This window comes from Monodon monoceros, unplaced genomic scaffold (assembly GCF_005190385.1).
Source record: "Monodon monoceros isolate NGI ecotype Baffin Bay Population unplaced genomic scaffold, NGI_Narwhal_1 Super_Scaffold_18, whole genome shotgun sequence".
NCBI classification, from domain to species: domain Eukaryota; kingdom Metazoa; phylum Chordata; class Mammalia; order Artiodactyla; family Monodontidae; genus Monodon; species Monodon monoceros.
Window position 1 is genome coordinate 14,901,123 of NW_021703774.1, and position 17,849 is coordinate 14,918,971.

The 17,849-nt window shown below is 39.3% G+C and overlaps 1 protein-coding gene across 8 annotated transcripts in view; it reads right to left on the reverse strand.

Annotated features, from left to right (window-relative positions):
• Window positions 1–17,849, reverse strand: part of ESRRG (estrogen related receptor gamma) — a 633,249-nt gene that overhangs the window by 139,987 nt on the left and 475,413 nt on the right. For all 8 annotated transcript variants that reach the window (XM_029230491.1, XM_029230485.1, XM_029230489.1 and 5 more), the window contains one exon: window positions 9,852–9,968. In XM_029230491.1, the coding sequence (XP_029086324.1) occupies window positions 9,852–9,968 (117 nt within the window). The remainder of the gene's footprint in view (window positions 1–9,851; window positions 9,969–17,849) is intronic.

Consider the following 17,849-nt stretch of genomic DNA (forward strand, 5'->3'; position numbering starts at 1 on the left):
CAAACTTACAAGGAATTTGGTTCTGAACTTCACTTAACTAAAAACTGGAGCCAGAGAGTAAAACTATGTCACCAAACAAAACGTTCCCCTCTGCTCCAATTGGGATTTAAATAAGATGTCACACACTGCTTGACACAGAGACCCCTGAAATCGGGTTCCCAGGAACCGAACAGCTTAAGTGTTGCTGATGTTTATTCACACAGTTTATAACTGGCAAGTTATTCCAAAGTTTATGTTGAGATCTCAAGAATCTCATAGTGGGAAGTCACCATGAAAGATCTTCTAGTCTAATCCCCACATGACACTTGAAATTGTTCTCTACATCATCTCTCATAGTGATGGGAAACTTACTGCCTTTCGACACAGTTCATTCTATTTCCAGACATGAAGTGAAGAACTCAAAGCAATCAAGTGAGCCCTGGTTCGGAAAAAAACTGGTTTATTTAAGTAATCTTTTAAGAGCTCAGTATCTCATAATACCCATAGCCGCTGAAGAATCCCAAGCTAAATACATAGAATATTCCTACTGTATTAAACAAATACAGAGAATAAGCAGTAGAGCCAGAAAGCCTGCTCTAAAACCCAGACTCCATCATGCATTGTGAGAACTCTGGCAAGTAACATAATCTCTCTAAGCTTTTCTTTCCTCTGTGAAATGGGGAAATACCCACCTCTGGAGGTCACCGTACGGCTTAACAAAAAAATAAAAATCCAACTAAAGCACATAGTACATAGCCTAATGCACACTGAGCTCTCACGAATAAGTGTTATTACTCTTACTCTCAAAATCTTTGCTATTCATTTTAAGACTATTCAGGCTTTCATACCAACAAAGCATGACAAAAAAAACCCCCAAAATTCACCATCTGGTAGTGCAGTACCTGTACACGAAATAAGTTTTCGTGGCACCTTAAGTATATTCCCAACAGCTTAATGTCAAGACAGAGCTCACGAAAACGGTGCTCTTTGCTATTGCTTACATTATAACTTGGGAGTTTTGTTTAATCCTCTGCATTAATGAGGGAGCTTCTTAGGATACTATTACAACAGAGAGTGCAAGAAATACCGGTGAGGTCAATGCAGTTCTACTAACTGTCATCTAACAGAGAAATATATTCCTTGAATACCATTAAAGCTTTCTCCTTTTCTTTGTTCTCCTTTTTGAAGGCAGTAGGAACCCAAATTTCCCTACCAATAATTTCTGTTTTTGACTTGGTAGCATAATGATATTAGACTTGGGGGAAAAAAAAATTCACCTTGGCAACGTCTTATTCAGAGGTTTTTACAAAAGATATTTTGCTAGGATAAACTGCACTAAGCAGGTTCTTTAAGTAAGCAAAAACAAATCTGTTTGTTAATAAATGGGCTGAGTAGTTTTTGTATTTTTTAAAGAGAACCTACCTGGAAAAATGCTACAGCCTTTAAATGAACATTTTATTAAAATGGAAGATATGAAACAGAAGGGTCATTAGGTAAGTAAGTTGCTCTTTGCTGCTTCTGCTGATAGGGTAAACCCAGAAGACTCTGAGTTCCCACTGCCATATATAAATCAAAACACAAGATGTAGTTGCAGCAAAACAGTTCTGGGATAAGTTTTCTTTATAACCTGGGGGCTCAAGACAACTGACTGGGGAGATGTAATGGCAGCTAAATGAATAAATGCATAATCTGTGCTCTGTCTCATATGTATGTACATATGTACACACACACACACACACACACAATGCCTTCTCCAAACTAAAAAGTAGAAATAGGAAGTATACACTATGGATTATGATAAGATAGCTCAGAATAAATAGGGTCTCTGGACAAAGAATCCTCTACTGTGGAGGAATCCTCTATACTCCTATCATTTTTTCCACTCAAAGATTTCCTAAATATGCGGTAGGTCTTATTAATCGATGAGACAGAGCAAAAGATGAGGGCCTTCCATTCTACACAGACTGGCAATGCTTGATGGATTTTAAAGGATTTGGCAAGCCAAAAGATTTACGCAGGGCACACATGGCATGAGCCTTTTAAGGTACTAGAGAACCAAGAAATGAAAATGAAAGATCATTCTAGGTCTTCATACTTTTTCAGGTTAATTTCTTTCCCAGGGACCTATCTAGAAACAGACACTAACTCAGCTTGACCAAAATGAACGGACCTGAATGCATTGTTCTATGCAGTGTCTTTTTAAAAATTAATTAATTTTATTTTTGGCTGCGTTGGGTCTTCGTTGCTGCGTGCGGGCTTTCTCTAGTTGCAGTGAGCAGGGGCTTCTCTTGTTGCGGAGCACAGGCTCTAGGCACGTGGGCTTCGGTAGTTGTGGTACACGGGCTCAGGAGTTGTGGCTCGTGGGCTCTAGAGCACAGGCTCAGTAGTTGTGGCGCATAGGCTTAGTTGTTCCATGGCATGTGGGACCTTCCCGGACCAGGGCTCGAACCTGTGTCCCCTGCATTGGCAGGCAAATTCTCAACCACTGTGCCACCAGGGAAGTCCCTCTATGCAGCATCTTTAACCTTGCCATTCCCCACTCCACAGCTCCTGGTACACAATGCCTTCTCCAACTCACTCTATGCCCAATATTCTAGCTGCTCAGTTATCCTGTAAAGACCTTTCCTGGGCCGAGCCCCACCATTATCTGTATCTTCAGTGGCCTCATTAAACTCCAGGTGAAAAGTCTGGTTTCCCCATTCAGAATCCTAAGGAAAAGTCCCTTCCTTATGAATGCCCTTTATGCATGTATCTTAGGCACAAACCCCTTGTTAAACCCACAAGTTCTGCTGCTTCCTGGGAGTGCCAGCACTGTTTTCCATTTTCTCCACCCTTAAATGAATACTTCGGGCCACTACTGGCCTGCTGTACTGAGATGGTGGGCAATCGACCCACAGCTGGAGCAGGAAAGACCCCTTTTTGGGCCAAGCCTGCAACATGGCTTGATAGAGCTACAGGAGGGGTCTGAGAATATGACATACCTGACTTTCATCTCACTCCCACTGATCTGCGATGGGACCTTGGGTTAAGTTACTAAAACACTCTGAACCTGGAGTTCCTCATCTGATTAATGAGAATCTGGCACTCAGGGTCCCACTATTTTCCTCTCAGTGAGGTTTTAAGGTGATAATAAAACTGTAATATCCTGCACCTTTCCACACTGAATAACTTATTTCCAATGCTGATTCCCAACCACTGCTTTGACTTTACCCTGAACAGGAAGACTCACGATTATACCATATCTTGTAAATTGTCAGCCTAGAGTCTTCACCCTTCTATTTTTTAGACTTTTAAAAAGTGGAGGAAAATATTGAGCACCTCTGTAATAGAAACTTACTTTAAAGATGTCAAATCAGATATGAAATGTAAATATGGTTATCGACAAAACACATATAACATCGTTATGTGTTTTGTTTGTTTTAATGACTCATTTTCCCCCAGAAGGCACTTAAAATTATATAAACTCGCTCTTCTCCTCTCCCACTTATGGCAATGTTTTTCTTTTAAAAATCTAACAACAAAACTTCAAATATATCTGACCAGTAGCAACACGGCAACCTGTGATGAGCCTTTAGATGCCCACAGAAATAAAACTCTACTGACTGCACTTCAATTTATTAACAAGAGATGGTAGGGGCTGTGAGGAAATAAAGAGGAAAAGTTTTTCAAACACTACAAAAATACACGATCAAGACTTCAAGTCCTAAGTATTTAAATACCTATTAATTGTTCTACTGTTCCTTCAAATCACTTCTATTAACTTTGACAAAAATAACATACCTCCTGCTTTTCTAGAAAGATGGAAAGCATCCAAAGAATTATTCAGTTAAGACAAAATTTACAAAGTAGCACAATTCACTAGCCATGTCTATCGAATCATAGCTCTTACTGTATTTTCAAACTTATGGACATAGTCATCAGCAGCGGTAATAATTATAAGTATCTTTGTGTCATATATTGGTACTATGTTTCTAGAGACATTATATCATTTTTAACAAAACTTAGAGAATTTTAGAATAGAAGAGATGAGAAAGAAAGTAGTCTAACTGCTCCCCGGCACATACGGAAATAAAGGCAGAGTTGAATGGACTTGCTTAAAATCACAATGCAAGGTTGTGGAAAATCAGAATTAAAAGCCAAAGCACGATTAAAAGCCAAAGCTTCTCCCACGTGTCTGTTGCCCGACACGTGGGAGAAGCTCAGTTAATATTTATGGAGGTGTGCTAAAACTTATTTCTCTCCTCTGATTTTTATCCACGATGGTCTGATATCAAAGTTACCTCAGTAAAATTTAATGTACCTATGAAGTTAGTAGAATTCTTATATTTCTTCTAATGTACCTATGAGGTTAGTAGAATTCTTATATTTCTTCTTGTTTGAAAAGGTGTGTGGTTTGTCCATTTGCTTTGGTAGACAAAGGATTAAGTTCCATATTTATAAATAAATAGGTTGAAGCAAGTGAGTCGTAGAGGTCATATACCTTGCCCCAGGTCCAGGAGGAGACAGAGCCAGGGCTTGAATCTAGATCCACCTGACCTTAAAGCTTGACCCCTACCGTCTCCAGCAACAATAGCTAACCTTGATCTGGTCCTTGCTCTGGGTCACATGGTATGCTGAGCACCTAACCTGCAGTATCTTATTGGCTATGCACAACAACATTTTATTTGCAAATACTATTATTGCCACTACCATTTTGCAAATGATGAAAGCGATGATTAGAAGGGTTAAGTAACCACCTTTTTAAAGGCAATGTGAAAAGCACAATTTCTTGGCATGAAATAACTAAACCAGTCCGCCAGGCTGCCTGGGTTCGTCTGTACTACGGCATGCAGGCTGGCCTGGCTGGGGAATATAATATTGCACACAAATGTGCATCTCTTGCTCTCATGTGCAAGAGTCAAAGAAAAATACTTGAGTTGCCAAGGTGAAACCCATCACGCCAATAAAGAGCAAAAAGCCTCTCTTCAATCTTTGGATCCATGAATTCTATACGTAAATAAAATAATTATTGCTTTCATAAAATGTCTGTTTGCCACTGACAGAGAGAAAACCGAACCAGTATGTCCTACAATAGCCTTTAAATAACTAAGGAGAAAGATCAAAATAAAAATAAATCTTGACTAGATTTATAGGTGCACGTTGATTAGTTCTTGCTTTTTCCTTCAAATAAACAATACCTGAAAAAAATGAAAAGGGAATGTTGAGACCAGATATCTTGTAATAGATGGGTTTTCTCTGACATACAGTATGGTATAACGCCGAAAAAATAATGCTGGCCCATCATTCGTGAGGCTTGGCAGAAAGTGGAGCCCAGAAAAAGCGAAGGGGATTTTTCAGGATGCGGAATGGTGCAACAACTTGGATTTGAACAAAGTACCATTTTTTTAAACTGTACTTCTCACAGTTTTATGTTGTTGCATTTTGTTGTTTTCCCCACACAACTGTTTCTTTGCTTCCACTGGTAACAATATTTTGATTCAAATATTCTAATATTAAAACCAAACATGGTTCATCTGGATATGATTCTGGTGCTGTCTAATGATAAGCCACGTCTTATAGGAATTTAATTACACACACTGCGATGTAACTGGAGTTGTTTACCCACTAAGCCACCACTTCCATTTCGTACCTCACATCATTAGTAGAAACGCCACTCAGTAAAACCAAGACATTATTTTTAAAAGAGTAAAAGTCTCATCTTTCTATAAACGCCCTATTTAATGAAAACATCTTCATTTCCCTCAAGCAGCATTTTATCTAAGATGCACATGGCTAGGTGAATAAAAATACCTGTGAAAGGAAAGAAGATTCCCATCAAAGCTGTTGAAATCTGATTTCATTTCAGATTCTAGAACTCATGTTGTTTTCTGTTTAAATAGATTTGGTCTGTCAATTTCCCGACCTGCTGTGCCATCAGCCTGTATGGACTGCTGTGGCCAACATGGGGGTTGTACAGACAAATATTATTACGGACCGGTAATCGAATTGAACAGGTTTACATTGGAATAGATTTACAACAACATCATGATCTCTGACATACTGCATGGGACTGAAACCCCTCTCCATCCATAAAGATACATTTAAGACAGTATCATTCTCTCCAGGCTGAGAAGGTAAGCCTTGAGCCAAGGAGATGGCCAAACATAACTGTGCATTTATATGCAGGGTGTAATGCAATATTTCACTGTATTTTTTTAAGGACAGAAGAAAAAGAGTATTCCATATTTACTCATAACTATCATCTCCTTTCTATTTGGGGGAAGGGGCGTAGAGATATTTTTCCACCAAAGTGGGCACAAGGAAGTAAAGGAAAATAAATTATTTTTTGAGTATATCAGCAATAGCAGCAATTCCCTTGAAAACAGTCCCTCTAAAGGCTTGATAACAGCAACTGAAGAGGTGTGAATTATAGATAAGCACCCGTCCTATTTACTTTCACCAACAATGTTTAATTAAACACAGTTCACAGCTTTTCAGTCACTCTAACCACCCTTCAAGATTGCTCCTTCTTGAAAACACAATGGGGAAAATTATTTAGGGGAAAATATGTTTTCTACTTCCTCCTTAAAACTGGAAGGGCAAATAGGTGAGTACACTAGTAGTAAAATCAAACTGCTCAAAAAATCCTATTTACCTGGACATGGAGGCGTATCTCCATGTAGTTTAGTTTTTAACAATAAAATCCAAATCTAGGACATACCCATTCAAAGTGTTAACTGATACATTACTTTTATAACATTTTTAAAACATTGATTTGCTTTTGGAAAATAATGATTCCTCAAGTCCAAACTCTAAATTAAGCCTTTTCAAATGAGCGTAAGTTTGGTTTGAGTCTCTATAGCTCAACTAAGTGGCAATATAAAGATAATTAAGACCAAAAATATTGTCAATCACTTGTTACACTCTGAAATATGTTTTGTTTGCTACTCTGCTATGGGGTTTAAGGCAATTACTAAGGTAATGTTTCCACCACAAGAAAGTCAGCTATCACCACTGTCCTAACTCAGAGGAAAACTCTTTGTCATATGGGTTGGGTTGTGATCATTGGATTATTATTCATATGTTTTCCTTTGTTAAAATTGTTATCCTTTTAGTATCTTCCACATAAGCTTTATTCTAGCAAGAGAAACCATATCTGTCATTTTCACTGTGGCATCACTGGAGCCTAGAATAGTGCTTGGCACATGAGAGGAACTTAATAAATATTTAGGAAATGGATTATAAATGCAAAACGTGTTCACTGTGGAAAAATCCTAACAGTGCCAAAAGCTATAGAGTAAACAAGTACTCCCTACCCTGACTTTTTTTCACTAGTGTTAACACTGGTACCAATCTTTATCCTTCCTTCTGTTTCTCCATGCATATACCATCATAATGTGCGTGTATTAATATAAATTATTACAGTACAAATTTGTATAAAATTTTTATTTAATATAAATTTAATAGCATATTTTATATAAAATATATTTATATGTAAACTGAATCATCCTACTAGGCAATTTGTTTTCTTTTTTTAATTATTGAATTAAAGTTGATTTACAATGTTGTGTTAGTTTCAGGTGTACAGCAAAGTGATTCAGTTATACATATATACACACACACACACACACACATATATATCTTTTTCGGATTCTTTTCTATTATAGGCTATTACAAGATATTGAATATAGTTCCCTGTGCTATAGAGTAGGTCCTTGTTGTTTATTTATTTTATATATAGTAGTGTGTATCTGTTAATCTCAAACTCCTAATTTATCCCTCCCCCCTCAATTTCCCCTTTGGCAACCACAGGTTTGTTTTCTGTGTCTGTGAGTCTATTTCTGTTTTGTAAATAAGTTCATTTGTGTCATTTTTTTAGATTCCACATATAAGTGATATATATGGTATTTGTCTTTCTCTGTCTGCCTTACTTCACTTAGTATGAAAATCTCTAGGTCCATCCATGTTGCTGCAGGCAATCTGTTTTTTATTTTATTTTTTTACTTGGCAAATATCTTGGTCCTCTTTCCGTAAGACTTTCATGATAAAGTTACACGCTTGTTTACAATTATTTTTCAAGTTGAGGATGAGAAGACTTTGGGAGAATCTTCTTAGTTCCTAGCCAGTGGAGGAGTTAATCTTAGTGGACAAGAGAAAAATAGCATGAATTCCACGTACCCAAATACAATCGGCTTCATTAATCTTCCTATGACATGGTTCACAGTAAAAATCTTGGAGTAAGATCAAGCCAGGAAAAATTATGAGATCTGGTGATGCCATGCCTAATTGAAGCTCTGGTTCATTCATGAGGAATAAATACTTGGATCTACTTGGATTTTGAAGTTAAAAAATAGGTGATCTCGGGACTGCCCTGGTGGTGCAGTAGTTAGGAATACACCTGCCAGTTCAGGGAACACGGGTTCGAGCCCTGGTTCGGGAAGATCCCACATGCCATGGAGGAACTAAGCCCGTATGCCACAACTACTAAGCCTGCGCTCTAGAGCCCGCGAGCCACAGCAACTGAAGCCCACGCACCTAGGGCCTGGGCTCCACAACGAGAGAAGTCACCACAATGAGAGGCCCGCGCACCATGGCGAGGAGTGGCCCCAGCTCGCAGCAACTAGAGAAAACCCACGCACAGCAATGAAGACCCAACGCAGCCAAAAATAAATAAATAAATAAAGTTACTAAAAAAAAAAAAAAAAAAAAAAAAAAGAAAAATAGGTGATCTCCAGTAACAACAAATTATACAAACTCGTAAGGCTGACCCCAGGAACAAGATACAGTCTATGACTCAACAGAAACAGTACATTTAAATATTTAATTTACCTCATATTCTTTCAAACTTCAATGACCGTATTTCCATTTTGTTACTGTATAAAATTATCATATTTATTTTAAACTCTGGCAAATTTTCTGAAGAGAAGGCAACAGTGAAACCTAAATGCAGTATATAAAATGCACATCTACAAAGCACATACATATACAGAAATATATTAAAAACAAACCCAAAACTAAACCTAGGCCTCCCACAGAAAAGAACAATTTTTCTCCATCTCCAAGCTAAAATGTTAGTTTCACTAGACATACTGAAATATACAAAGATTTCAGGAACTTTGATTTAGGTGGGGGACTTGAGTGAATTCTAGAATCTATTTGGGTTCAGTTCCTGGCTCTACCCTCATCTGCTGTGGGAACTTAGGCAATTCATTTAGCACGGAATACATGCTCATTGTTATTATTTTGTGTTTGTTGTTGTTATCCTCAACTGAAAGCAACAATTTTAATATCATTGTTACAAACTCTTTATAATAGAAGATAAGTCCCAAAGATAAGAATAAAGAGTACTTTAAACGTAAGATGAATTTTTAAAAAAGAAAGAAAGAAAACGGTACCCATATGAAGTGATGGATGTGTTAATTACCTTGATTATGGCAATTATTTCAAAATATATATTAATGAAATACAGGTCATCTACCTTAAAAATAGACAATTTTTATTTGTCAGTTATACCTCAGTAAAGATGGTGGGGGGGATCCCTCTGTAGACCTAGTAATGAAAAGAAAGCAAAAAGACAATGACAGTAGCCTCTTGGCTACCCTTCATCCTTTGCCTTCTGCAAACAGTAAAGATGAAAAGAAACCGAACTGCCAAGCATACCTGGTGGGTTTAGCTACACATCAGATGTGTCCTACCTTGTCCCTTCCTGTTGATGTCAAGCAGTTAGCCACGAGAGATCAGCAAGTCCAGGTATAAAGGAGGAGTATTCTGCTATCAGATTCAGGATACTTACTGTGACCCCAGAGTTGCCTGGTTTCTCTAATATTTTTGTAATTCCCTGTATATCCCGCACCCCCAGCCTGAAGTACAGGAGCAGTAGCACACAGCCTTACCTTCTTTGAGCATGCCCACTTTTAAACACTTCATGAAGCGGCAAGCCTGGCAGGATTTACGTCTGCGCTTTGTGATTTCACATTCATTCGTGGCAGGGCAGCTATATTCTATATTACCTAAAACACAGAGTTTAAGAAAAGAAGCTGTTAGATTTGCAAGACCCAGGCAATCCTAGCATTCCCCAAGGCAACACCAACTCTGCTACTCCTGCCGTCCTCCCTCAAAAAGAAGTCAACAGGAGTCATGAGGATGTCACAAATATCATGGAGCCAGATGCTCGCTATAACCACTGAAGATGCACCAAACAATGAGAAGATACATGGTGAAGCTCTTCAAAAGACTGAGCTTAGAATCAGCCTTTAAAATTATGCTTCATCCACTCATACAAAGTAGCAGTCTTCCAGAATTTGAGGATCCAAAAGAAATCTCCCAGCAGATTATTTCTGTAAAGACACCAACATCAAAACCGTATTACAGGGCTTCCCTGGTGGCGCAGTGGTTGAGAGTCCGCCTGCCGATGCAGGGCACACGGGCTCGTGCCCCGGTCTGGGAAGATCCCACGTGCCGCGGAGCGGCTGGGCCCGTGAGCCGTGGCCGCTGAGCCTGCGCGTCCGGAGCCTGTGCTCTGCAACGGGGGAGGCCACAGCAGTGAGAGGCCCGCATACGGCAAAAAACCCCAAAACAAAACAAACAAAAAAAAAGTATTACAGTATCATCCATCCTGGATTTCTTTTGGTTACTAATGCCCTGATGCATCAGACTTTTTGTCTCTCTGACACTGAACAGTACAAATCTCACTGTGAAAAATGATCAGCAGGCTAATTTGGGACTGCGCAGTAAGCTCCTTGAGGGCAGGGACTGAAGTTACATGGTTCTCGCTTCATCACTTACCAGAGCTTTACAATACAATTTTACTCTTGGAAAATGTTTACCGATGATGATGATCACCATCACCACCATCACCACCATTACCACCATCACCACCATCATTACCATCATCACCACCATCACTACCATCATCACCACCATCACCACCATCATTAACATCATCACCACCATCACCACCATCATTACCACCATCATTACCATCATCACCACCATCACCACCATCACCACCATCACCACCATCACCACCATCATTACCAGCATCACCACCATCATTACCATCATCACCACCATCACCACCATTACCATCATCACCATCATCACCACCATCACCACCATCATTACCATCATCATCACCATCACCACCATCATTACCATCATCACCACCATCACCATCATCACCACCATCATTACCATCACCACCATCAACACCATCATCACCACCATCATCACCACCATCATTACCATCATCACCATCATCACCATCATCACCACCATCACCACCATCATTACCATCATCACCATCATCACCACCATCACCACCATCATTACCATCATCACCATCACCACCATCATTACCATCATCACCATCACCACCATCATTACCATCATCACCACCATCACCATCATCACCACCATCATTACCATCACCACCATCAACACCATCATCACCACCATCATCACCACCATCATTACCATCATCACCATCATCACCATCATCACCACCATCACCACCATCATTACCATCATCACCATCATCACCACCATCACCACCATCATCACCATCATCACCACCATCACCACCATCATTACCATCATCACCATCACCACCATCATTACCATCACCACCATCATCACCACCACCATCACCACCATCATTACCATCAGCATCAGCATCACCATCACCATCTTCATTACAACCATCATGACCACCATCATCACCGTCATCATCACCATGTTTATTAAATTACTTGCATAATGAATTCCAAACACTCAAGCTGCATGGAAGTGTTATAAATAAAAATAAACTGCTATGAAATTATATTTTTAATATTACAGTCTACATCATTTACGTTAGTAACAACAGATTTGAAGTGATAAGGATGTCGCCAGAAGATCCAAACTTTAACTTGCAATTTTTCAATTAGTGCCAAAGACTATGTGTGGGAAGTGCTCTGGGGCTGCCTACAGCTTTGTAGAGAAGCTGACTTTAAAATAAAGCCTCTCTCCCCTATCAGCTCTGTCACATAGTGCTTGAAGGTCTTTCGTTACTTCCTAACCCTTTCCCCTTGTGATTAAGTGCATTAGTATCTTAATGAAAATGCATTCTGTTTATTGCCCTCTTGGGAAGGGGGAGGTCATCAGACCAAATGCATAAATTGTCATCAGAGACGGTCCGAGCATAATTGCAATTTTGCTGCTCCATGTTTGCAATACCCAGGGTCCATCCAAGTCCCCTGAAACATGCACAGATTCTAGTAATTAGCATAGAGTCTGCCTGGGACCACAGCACTGATGAAATATTTCAGAGTTAATCACACTTTGTAAACACTGATTTATATTGACTACCTTTCTCCAGACTGATGTCTCCTCATTAAATATCACATTAGTGGATTGCAGGATTGTAGAAAGACTCAACTACTCAGCAACTGCTAATTCAACAGGAAGTAATACCTAACCACTCATAACTACGGGGAACTGGTTAAGTATGCATGACTTAAAAAAAAAAAAAAAAGCCTGTGCATTATAACTTAAGATAATCCTATCAAAATTGACTAAATTAGCATTCTAATTCAGGGCATTTATAATAATAAAAGCAACTACTTTTTAACATAATAGGTGAAATATTAAGAGTAATATTAATTGCATCAGCAGAAGCACACACCATCACCTTCCTCAGAGATATTACTGTGTTACTGTATTATTACACTCACAGAAAACCAAGGATAAGTCAAAGGAACCAAACTGGCTGGGTCACGGCTGAGAATAAAAGGATTTAGAATCTGAACTTTAGATGAATAATTTTTCACTGTGATTTTCACTGAAAATTTATTTTGCATCAAGAGAGTGTTGCTAGCCATTTTCTAGGGGTTAATTAGTATTCTACTACCAGATCCTTCCACTCCACGTGGCTCTCCTTATACTTACTTAAAAAGAAACCCAAGCCTCTGCTTTCTTAGGAAGAGCGGAACAATAACTAGTTAGAAAGGGAAAAAAAAAATGTTTTCCGAACAGCATTACTTCCCTTTTTTTGTTCCTCAAAAGTCAATACAAAGTCATCATTTGTTCACTTTCTAGTATCAAGGCATGAGCACAAGTTCCCCTGCCCCATCCCTTTTAACCCAGTGCTGGAAACTACTGGGATGACCCAGCATCACACACACACAAAATAATCACCTTTCTTTTCAAACTAGTTCCTCTTCTTCTTTGAAAATTATATCCTCATCCTTCTCAACAAGGCCCTCTGACAGGCCCCTAAATGAGGCCTGTGTGAGCTCACACCTGGACTATGGTAGTTATCTCCGAACTGGGCATTTTGCCTCCGTCTTGTCCCCCTCTAATCCACACTGCATACCACGATCATATTGCTCCTCCTATGATGTTTTTGATAATGTCGTTAACTCAACTTTTAAAAAAATCAATAGAGGGCTTCCCTGGTGGTGCAGTGGTTGAGAGTCCGCCTGCCGATGCAGGGGACGCGGGTTCGTGCCCCGGTCCGGGAGGATCCCACATGCCGCGGAGCGGCTGGGCCTGTGAGCTGTGGCCGCTGAGCCTGCGTGTCTGGAGCCTGTGCTCCGCAACGGGAGGGGCCACAGCAGTGAGAGGCCCGCGTACCGCAAAAAAAACAAAAAACAAAAAAAAAAACAATAGATTCCTATGGCCTCTGGAATAAACATAAAATATTCACCTAGCCAACAAAGTCCCTGCCCCATGTGACTCTCATCCACTTTTCCAGCAACATTACAGTGATTACCTTATATGAACTTCCTGATGCACCGATTTGATTTATTCAGTTTTTGCTGTGTCCTTCAGACGTCCCTCTGAGGATGATCTATCTTTGCCCCTCTTTTCTTCTTAAAATTACTTCCAAGGCTCAACGTTCAACTCAAATTCCATTCAAATCTTTCATGAAAACTTCTCAAACCACCCTAGCAGAAAATGATTTCTTGGTTCTCATATCTTTTCGGGTACTCTCATCATATACAGACGTGCCAGATTCTTTTATACCTTTTCACGTGCATATTATCCATTAGATGGTGAGACCCTGGAGGCAAGGATTATTGCTTATGCAGAATAGAAATCCTCCACCCAAAAGTAGTATATAAGTAAAATGATACACTTTAAATTATGAGATATTTTTTGGTATCTCAAGGTCATTTTCTGAACATCAATTATGATGCTGTCACATAGTACTGTCCACAAGGTCAAATGAGCTAGATGGCCTATTAGGAAGCAAAATGAAGCACACTAGGAAAACCATTCCACAAATCAAATAAAAAAAAAAAAAGTAGAAGAAAATCTAGTTAATTTTTCAACGCCTTACAAAAATACCTTTGACAAAAATGGAAATCCATGGCAAAACCAGGAGAGCTTATCAAGGAGAAAATAGAAAAATACAAAGGTTTCTGGGGAGTTAAATGTGAAAAGAGAAAAAAACCCAAAACAAAACTGTAAGAAGTTTTAAAGGAAATAAGAGTACATCTTGATATAAATAAGAAGAAAAATAATATAAAATATGAAAATACAGATAGGTGGCACTAAGAGAGCTATTTAATATTTATCTTATCATAACACTTTTATTTGCAAAATGGGTGCCCTAAGAATTGGAGCCACGTTGCAGAAAACACTCAGGAGTGATTCAATTATAGCAGCTGAATCTATAGATGCCCCTTCTCTGAACTACTGTCTAAAGATTTCTATATTTCTTCAGAAACAGAAGGGAAATTGTCAAATTGCCATACGAGGATTTTAGATCACATATAAAGAATTCCAGTTTCCTTTCTAACCACTACATTCTATAATTCTTCAATGACAACGAGAAATGTAAAGGCAGAAGAATTTTTAATAGTGCCTTAGGATGAGTTCCTGAGGGCAGAGTTCTGTCTCATTTACAGCTGAATCCTCAACGCTTATCAATAAGCCTACCATTTTGTACATGTGCAGGGCTGGGAAAGAAATAGGAAGTCCCTGGCCCTTAAGGAATCTACAGTTTTACAAGGAGACAAGACATGTCAACAAATCACAATACAGCTGAGCGTGTGCTGCAACGGCTCTGGATTCAAGTCAGCACCAGACACCCATGTACACAGATGCATCCCCACAGCGGCTGAGACTGTGCTTTGGAAAGTCAGTGAATTTTTCACACAGGAGCAAATGATTGAACTGTGCTGTGAAAAATGAATAAATGACTGCATTGGGGTAAAGGAATCTTCCCCAAGCTATAGAAAAAAACACCACATTCTTATAAAAATTTCACTGTGAATGGAAAGAAAATACACTGGTCCCGAGTATTTTCAGAAATGATAGATTTTCAGCTAAGCATATAGACATGGTTTACGATGAATCTGACATCTTTCTGCCAAATGTTCTCTTTCAATAAATTTGTCTTGACATATATGGATGATAACCTTGATTTCACTAAGTAACACTGGTTTATACCTTGAAAAACAAATCAACATCATTCTAAAGAACTTCTTGGCTGGAGGAAAACCTCTCTAATTTCCCAGCCCTCCCACTGAGTTCCTTAGTTCATTGTTGTTGGCTGTGATCACCCACCCAACAGTCTTTGATTCATGTCAGAGTCTACAAAGATTCTGCCCTTGAAAAACCTTCCCTGGTGCTTTTTCTATTCAATGAAGAAAGCATTTTATCCTAAAAATATGCTGCCCCAAGCACCTAGGCAACACTGTTACATCTACTTTGATAATGGCTCTAAGACACTACTCCCAATAGACCCTATGATCTCCATGGGGCACTTGTTTTCCTTCGATTCACCAAGAGGAAACAAGACAAAAATATTTCCAGTAGCAACTGCCGGCCTCTGGAATGTTAAAACTGGACAGTCATTCAGGGGAACGCAGAAGTTATTGTTCACAGCCTAGAATTCTCATTTCAGACACGGAGTTTTCTTGGATTATAGCTTGCTATTTTCTGGGCCACGTTTGTTATAAGGCACCAGGGACTGAATTGGGCAGCCGTGGATGACACGACTGGAATTTTCCCAGTTTTGTCAATAGCTGGGGAAATAAGCTCAGCTTCAGAGGGAACCAGATGCACGTGGAAGCTCTGGGTTTTTTAACCAGGCTGACAATCGTGATAGAGCAATTTATAATATTTCTTGGCGTCTTTTCAGAAGGTCCTGGGCTCTGATGACTTATTGCAGAGTCTTTTGTACAATCAGTTTGCAGGCAATATAATCTTCTCACTTACTCTTAATAGAATCTTGCAGCTAGCTGGCGGATAGAATAACAGGGTGTATGTAAAACTTCAGCCTGGAGTGCTGGTGGATAATTTGTATATTCCTTTCAGTCACTTAATGGACTTTTACAGTTTAGCAGTGAAAGGGCTGAATGATGTAAATTAGCACGGCATCTCAAAATAAAAATATATGTCAAATCTTTACTTCCGACTCACATCTCTTGCACATAGTAATGAGGCATTGGGCTTTATGTAGTTCCCAAGAGCTGTCCTCTTTTTTCATACATACAGACATGATAATTGTAAAGCCAATTTGAAAGCATCTGTATATTTTCCCCCAGTTGTTTTAATTTTATTAACAGAACAAATGGCTTGAGATGACCCACAGGGCACTCCAAGTGGGGTTTATCCAATTGTTTTCCAACATTAAGTGATTTAAAAATAATGGGATTTGCCTCAGTACACAATTACAGAGCATTAAAAACGTGAAGGCAATAATCTGTAGTATTTTTGTTTTAAGTGTCCAAAAGCAGAAAAAAGAAAGAAGGAAAACCCCCTCTTTACTGTATGGTAGTAAAGGTTTTTCCATACAGTGATACAACTTCCCTTTCTTTCCTTTTCTTTTCTTTTTTTGTGTTTAAAGCTCCTTTGTTTCTAGCTCCTTTCTCCTCATTCTACCTGAAATAGAAAATAACAGTATCTATAGCTGGGATTATATAATGTGGGATAATAACTCATTACATACCTGTGGCAAAAAAAAAAGTCAAAATTCTATCAATGCATAGTTAAGTAAAGGATGCTACTTTATTTTCAAAGAACGCACCCGAAGTTAGACTTCAAAATAAGTTACTTAGGGACGCTCTATCCGTTCCCAGAAGACTGCTCTGAATACTTTTCGAAACTTCCTTTAAACTGCCACTAGAGTTATTTCAAAGCTATAAAGCAGAGAGGGGAAGGAATCAAATGACACTTTGCTCATATTCACCCCAAATATTTGACTGCCCAAATACAAGACATGACGCCGAACGATGGTTGTCTATCACGAAATGTTAAGTCTCCCCCCAAAGGTCAAAGAACTGCCATCACTGAAGCTATTTCAAGAATCTGCCTCAAGTTCTCAATGCGTTTGCCCCAGACTATGACAAGGAATGGCAGCCCCAGGCAACCAAGGGGACCCCATCCACTTGCGAGGTATAAGATGTGGCAGATAGAGGAGGTGGGGGAAGAGGGCCACATCTGGTTAACAGTCACATCTGGCTCTTAGCAAAGCAATTTCATACACAGGGTTATGCCAGAGCCCCATATTCTTTGTCTTTTTGCCGCCCCTCTAACCCTCTACAAAATGAGGTGGGAGACAGGCGGGTCTAGAAAAGCTCATTTGATATTTGGTTCTTTAAGGTTCTATTGGATTAAATTCTGATCATCACAAATGTAATTTACAAGAGCCCTAAAAGTGTGTGGGCACAAATGACTGCCTTTTCACAGTGAAGATCAGGCCTTGCTCCCAAATGGGAGTGGATGATGCTTTGCCTTTAAGGAAAAAAGATCAGGAAAAAACCCACAAGCAGGCAGGTTTATTTATTTTTATTTTTTTTTTAATTTTTGGCTGTGCTGCACAGCTTGTGGGATCTTAGTTCCCTGACCAGGGATTGAACCCTGGCCCCCACAATGAAAGCTCAGAGTCCTAACCACTG